Raw genomic sequence first — 6,513 nt, 5'->3', positions numbered from 1 at the left:
CCCCCCAATTGGATATGCAAATATAGAAGATAACTACAAACAACCAGCTAAATGAAAATATTATTTTCATAGGATATATTCCAAATAATCAATGAACATCTTTATTATTCTCACACAAACGTAAAGTAATCAATTAACAAACAAAAGTCATAAATCAACTTAAAATCGAATTAGCATCTTTGTTTGTTTGATCTTAATTGTTATTCTTTCTCTGTCTTCTCTTTTATGTACATGGTATACAATGATAAAACAAAATATAGATTTCTACGATCCGACCTTCTAGATTTTTAGTGGGATTTGGTGGGGAGATGCCATACTTTTTTTTTCTGTAAACTGGCTTTCATTTATACTTAAAACAGAAAATATTACAAGCCCAAAGCTAGTGTTTTGAGGCAAATGCCCAGTACAGCTCAAAAGGCCCTAGAAACTCAGTTTACAATCTTACTACAATATTGGCTTAGCAGATATATAACAATTGGTATGTTTTATCTTTGTTGTATTTTCAAGAATTTTTAACATTAAAACCCTTCAATTAAGTTTCATTTGGGTAAAAACCCCTCAATTATGTATGTAATGTAAAAAACCCTCAAGTTAAGTCTATCAGTATATAGGTCCCTCCGTCCACCGTGACGTTTAATTAAACTGTTTTTTTAAGAAAAACAATAAGCATGCTGGAAAACGAAACGACAACGGCACGATGTGTCTTTTCATGTTCTTCAATCATCATATCGAGTAAAAAAATCCCCAATTCATTTAACCCTAATTTTTGAGATGAAGAACACTACCTTAGCAAGGTAGAGGACTGAAGATTACTAGTTCGCCATTAGAGTCCTTGACAAGGTCTGATATGATCTGTTGATGAAGCTTCAGCGCTATTGAAGAAGAAGAATGGCGTAAATTGGAGATAACGAGTCTTGACAAACGATAGAAATCTTTCTACAGACCTCAAAAAATTTTGGTTTAATAACTCAAGTATCATAAGTCCCATAGACTTTCAGCTTAGTGGTTTCTGAGATTCAGGCTCGGGTTTGTGAGATTTTGAGTGTCGGACAGATTGGTGAAGAAAGAGACGAGTCAGAAACACGGGATAGATTTACTGTGAAAGGAGCTGGTAACATGACAAGATAAATGTCTGTTGTTACTCTCGGTTTATGTAAGTTCAACTGAGAGATTTGGTTTCATCATATGTTAACAAAAATAGTTTCTTCATTCTTCTCAGGACACTTTACGTCCGGTTGATGCTGGAGGGTATTGGGCAGCTGATGGATCATATAATGGTGGTGAAATAAGATGCTGCAGAGTTGATTTTCAAACCCAAGTTTTAAGATGCTCTTATTATGCTGAGCAATTTACAAGGATGTATGCCCATCATAAGACAATGGATGAACTAGGCTAGACAATAGATGCACTCGGCTCTATCTTATTTTGTTGCTAACTTTGTTTCTTATTTGATTTTTCATGTTAACTTGGTTAAGGTTTTACTAGACCCATATTATTTAGAAAATTTTCAGGTCTTCGTAAAACCATCACTATTATGGAATTTCTTGTAAACTGGTTTCAGGTCTTAGTAAAACAATCTTTATTTTGTGTTATCATGTTCTTAAATGACCAACAATATGTATCTCTTCAAATGACAATGTAAAAAAATTAAGCACCACCAAATAACGTGAGCACTGAGCACCAACTTAAACACATGGTCTTCACCTGAATCACTCCACATCATAATATAAACCCAAAAGTTCCTTGTGGCGTTAGTGGTATAAAAGTTTTCTTAGTAAAAACAATCATAATATAAAACCAGAAATAGCAAATCCGCTCGGAAATTCAAAACAAAAGATCAGAAATCATAATAGCTATCCTAACTTACTAAACGAAGAATAAATAAAGAAGATTGGAGATCCAAAGGAACTCAGATGAAGAAGAAGAAGATTGGGAATGTTTGGTCTGAGAAGAAAAATAATAAAGGAAACACCGTGACGTTTTTTAAAATCTCTGAAACACAGCGTTAGAACTTAACAACCAATACTCAGCTTTTAACGTCACTGTAGACGGAGGGGCTAATACGTTAAAGAACATGATTTGAGGGGTTTTTACGTTACATAGATAATTGAGGGGGTTTTACCCTAATGAAACTTACTTGAGGGGGTTTAGTGTTAAAAATCCTATTTTCAATGCAACCAAGTATATAATACTAATAGCAAATTTGAACATCATTTGGCTGATTTTTTTGTCGTTTATGTCTATGTATATAGCCCAAACATACTGACAATTTTTATTATTATCATAACAAATAATAAACTCAATGCATATGGATGTTTTCCCCACGAGGGCTTGGTACTATACCTCTACACTAAGAGCAACCCCATTGCTTTGGAAGTACTCTAAGGAGTTAAGGACCAATGAAGAAAAATACGTATATATAACGTAATATGTAAACAACAAACGTATGTATTAGATCGCCCCAAAAAACGTCAATTGATCAGTAATAAATCATGTCATGTTTTAAGGCAGTGATTTGAACGCTGATATGACAGTCATTAGATGGAACTATGGAAGTCATTTATGTAAAAACGTTAACAGTCATTAGGTCATCTATCATATTTTAAATATTTCATGAACATATGTGAAGATATTTTCATTTATTTATTTTACTACTAGACGATATATTATATTCAGATACATGGGCTACTATATACACAGAGAGCTATCTCGAAAGGTTGATTTACCTACAGTTTCATCCACGCAGATCCTAAACACGATCATGGATTACAGAAAACAAAAGAGGAAAAACGTAAAACTAAGAAAGTTACCTATTATAAATTTTATTTTTTTTAACTTGATATGATATTTGGTGTAATGAAAGTGACGCTGACGAATCAAATGTTCTAAACCTCCTGAGCCATCATCCACCTCTGCAACCTCAGCTGTCTATGGAACCTCTGTATAAACTCCTCGGCGGCTCTGTCCACGTGGCAGCTATCCATGGTTCCGGTGCTGCTAGCTACGTCAGGAAATACTGCCGTCGCCACGTGTCGGACCTTAGGGAGCGTGTTGTACCTTATATACGCGTGGCGTTGGCGTTTGTTGATAAGCGGTTTGCGTCGTCCGATGCTGACGTGGTAGCCAGTGGTGGTTGAGGCGTAGGAACGTCTCGGTGGGGTGCTGCTGCAGCTGAACTCGTAGTGGAGCTGGATGGGGACAGGCGAGATGAAGGAGGATCGTACGTCGTCGTGGTCGGAGGGACGGCACGTGATGCGGGAGTGGGAAGTTGATACGACGTCGTTCAGAGACTTGCGTAGGGTCTTGCCGTGTTTTGCGAGTAGGTGTGGATCGAGCGTAGTGAGGAGTTTGTGACGTGAGGCGTCTGAGACCTTCTGGATTGTGAAGAGGATTAGTTTCGCGAGGCTTGAGAGCTTTTTGGTCGTGACTGTTGAACATACCTCCATCTGGTCGTGTGGTTGCATATGAGAAAGAGAGGTTTGGCTTATGCTTTGAGGGGTGGGATTTAAAGAAACTAAAGTGGGATTAATGAAGAAACTTATGGTCTATATATAACGGAAACATTATATTTACTACGCATATAGGAGTTTTTTTTATAAATTTGTTTCAATATAGGAAAAAGAAGTCTATGGGTCCGATACTTATTATCTCAACCGTTAAAAAGACTTGATTTTTCTTGGTTTTATAAAGGATCTTCTAGTTTGAGTCTCCCACCAGAAAACGAAAAAAAAACTAACACTATGTATATTAAAATGTACATATTTTTAACAAAATAAATTATACGTGATCTAGAGGATATTATTGTAGTTTCAAGCTATCTAGGAATGAAATTTCATATATTTCTTTATATGCTGTGGTTATAAAATTATGACATAGCTGTACAGTTTGATAGCATCAGAGTTATTAGGCCTATTCGTTTAATAAACGCCAGCTACAGCGGCAGCGTGTTCAAAGTAACAGCTACGATCACGCAAATACATCACAGTCGCAGCTAAAGAAATCTCCTTTTTCAGTCCCTACAGCCAATAATAACCGGTAGATGCGACGCTGCAGCGGCAACTCTGGTTTCCTGTCTCTAATTCGCGACTGACGCGGGTGACGTAATGTAAAATTACTTCCGTCTTAGTTTTATATATTGCCGCTGGCGCCAGTGGCTGCGGCTTTAAAAAGAACATGCCTATTAATAAAACAAAACTGTTTAGGGCTTTTTAGAAAACACTGAATTAAATTTCTTACATGTAATATTATTATTTTTTTTTGCCAAGGATTTGAATTTCGTATAAATACGAGAAGAGTTTGTAAACCTTTACAAAAATAATAAGACTAGATGGGATGCACTTTGGCAAAAAGGATAAAAACAAAGTGTAAACCATAAATAGAAGACTTCCTAATCATGCCTTAGCCAAGATAGCATAAGGTTTTTGAAACTCTTCTTGATGTGTTGTTTCCCCAAGATTGTGTCTCTGATATTACGATCAATGAGTCTGTAAATCGTTGGAGGAGCAGTCGAGATACCGTCGTGTAGACGCTTGTTCCGTTCTCCCCAGATACTATAGATAGTTGCGTGTAATATTATGATGTCTGAAGTTAAACTTAAGAACTTCAATTTATGTTAAAAGACTTTATAATGAATCCCAAAAGACTTATCATGGACTTTTGTTAAAGATATAAAAATACATCAACTATATTCCGAAAATTTTGAATTCCACATATGAGGTACTACGAATGAGATAGAGTTTTAGATATGAAAAATAGAAACATATGGAATTGATTTTAAATTATTATTAGAATATAAATGTCTAAACTTGTAAACTATCATTTCTAAATAGCTCAATTAATATCTCGTAGATCTAACATGTTGGATTGCACCCAAAAGAAAAAGATCTAACATGTTGGACAACTGGAGCAGATATCTGGTAAATACAGATACTGAAGATTGATCTAACCACCAACAAAAGCGAAGCGATCACTTTAGAATATAAATTCACATTAAAGCAAAACAATATTTAAATAGTGTAATGATAACAGCTGCATTATACAATTTTTTTTTTCATTATACAAATTTTATTTGAGCCGTGTCCGTCTTTATGGATTTTAATAGTTTGTTATCTTTTTTTCTTTTCGGATGTCTTTAGTTACTTTAGTTAAACTTCTTTCTCACGTAGAAAAAATAAAGAGAGAAGAGATATATTAAACTAAGGGTTCGACTGGTGACCATTCTGGAAATAAGATGAACGAATAGGAAAAGAACGTAGAGGAATAAAATTGCAGGAACGAAAGGAAATGGTTGTTCCTTCTCAAATTTAAGAAAGAACAATTTTGTTTTTTATTTTTCTACAAAAAAAAGAATGGTAGGAAATGAGAAGGAAAAACTATTCCTTGTGAATGACGATTTTTTTCAGGAACATTAAGGAATGGATAATTCCTCTCCGTTCCTTGGTCACCATTCATACTCTAAGTTTATTCTTTAGATTATGTACAATGGGGGTGTTGAATAAAAGATTCAACAGTTGAATCTCTATAATGAAGGTGTTGAAAAATGAAATTTGATGATGTAGATTAATTGGTGTTGAAAAGATTCAACATGTTAGAATAAAAAGAAAGTGGAGACCAACGACGACACATGTCACTTTTTATTTTTTATTTTATTTTATCTTGATTATCTCTAGTTATTTAAAACCAATTAATTTCATTATAAATTAAATAATTTATTTTTATTTTTTATACTAAAATTTATCATTTTAATTTATCTATAAACAAAGACTAAGTTTATTTAATTTGGATAAGGAAAAAATAATTATTAATTAATAAAATAGAATGTTAAATTTTATTCAACAAGATCATTGTAATGGATAAAAAATAAATGTGTGTTGGGTGATAATGCGGAAAAAAGAAAATGATATGAACTGTTAATAGACGAAGTGGAGGGTGTCGAAACTTAAAACTTACATAGCCTTACGCTGATGTAATTAGATTAGTCTCTGTAAGTTGTTCGTTCGCATATGCAAAAAGTGTAATACGGGTAGGGATCCATTGGTCATATTTGTTTAATGTTAAATCAGAAAAGTTGATTTTGATTGCTTTGTCGAAAGAGTTAAAATCTTATCGAGAAAACTAAATAATTAATATTCTTTAAGAGATGACAAAAAGAAATTAATAATAATATTCTTTGAGAAAAGAAAATCATGAACTGTTTTCTGTCAATTTGGATGAACTTCGACGGCCGACACTGTTTTATATTAATATAAAATTTGGGATATTTTAGTTCGGGAATTTCATAAATTTTAGTTAACAAAGTTAGTGGTAATAAAACTAACGATTTATTCTGGATTGTGGATCGGGAATTTCATAATTTCAAGTTAATAAAGCTAGTGGTAATATAATTAACGATTTATTCGGAATTTATCTACATTGTACTATAATTTCAAAAATTCAGTAAAAATAAATGGTTTCAGGTGAAAATGCAATAACCATAACAAACTTAAATCGATAAAAGGGAGGAACCCAGTTCTT

General features: G+C 33.6%; 1 protein-coding gene and 1 long non-coding RNA gene across 2 annotated transcripts; one reads left to right on the top strand and one right to left on the bottom strand.

The window, feature by feature from the left end:
- Positions 1-646: 646 nt before the first annotated feature.
- Positions 647-1,467, top strand: LOC106334022. The gene is made up of 3 exons (XR_001268508.1): positions 647-699; positions 734-1,130; positions 1,220-1,467. It is a non-coding gene; the product is annotated as an uncharacterized LOC106334022 (long non-coding RNA).
- Positions 1,468-2,689: 1,222 nt separating this feature from the next.
- Positions 2,690-3,587, bottom strand: LOC106333224. The gene has a single exon (XM_013771692.1). It carries the CDS (start codon positions 3,462-3,464, stop codon positions 2,886-2,888), a length of 579 nt encoding a protein of 192 aa, XP_013627146.1. The 5' UTR covers positions 3,465-3,587; the 3' UTR covers positions 2,690-2,885.
- Between the last annotated feature and the right edge of the window lie 2,926 nt (positions 3,588-6,513).

The sequence above is a fragment of the Brassica oleracea genome, chromosome C3, assembly GCF_000695525.1.
Source record: "Brassica oleracea var. oleracea cultivar TO1000 chromosome C3, BOL, whole genome shotgun sequence".
NCBI classification, from domain to species: Eukaryota; Viridiplantae; Streptophyta; class Magnoliopsida; order Brassicales; family Brassicaceae; genus Brassica; species Brassica oleracea.
This window is presented reverse-complemented; position numbering and strand designations above follow the sequence as displayed.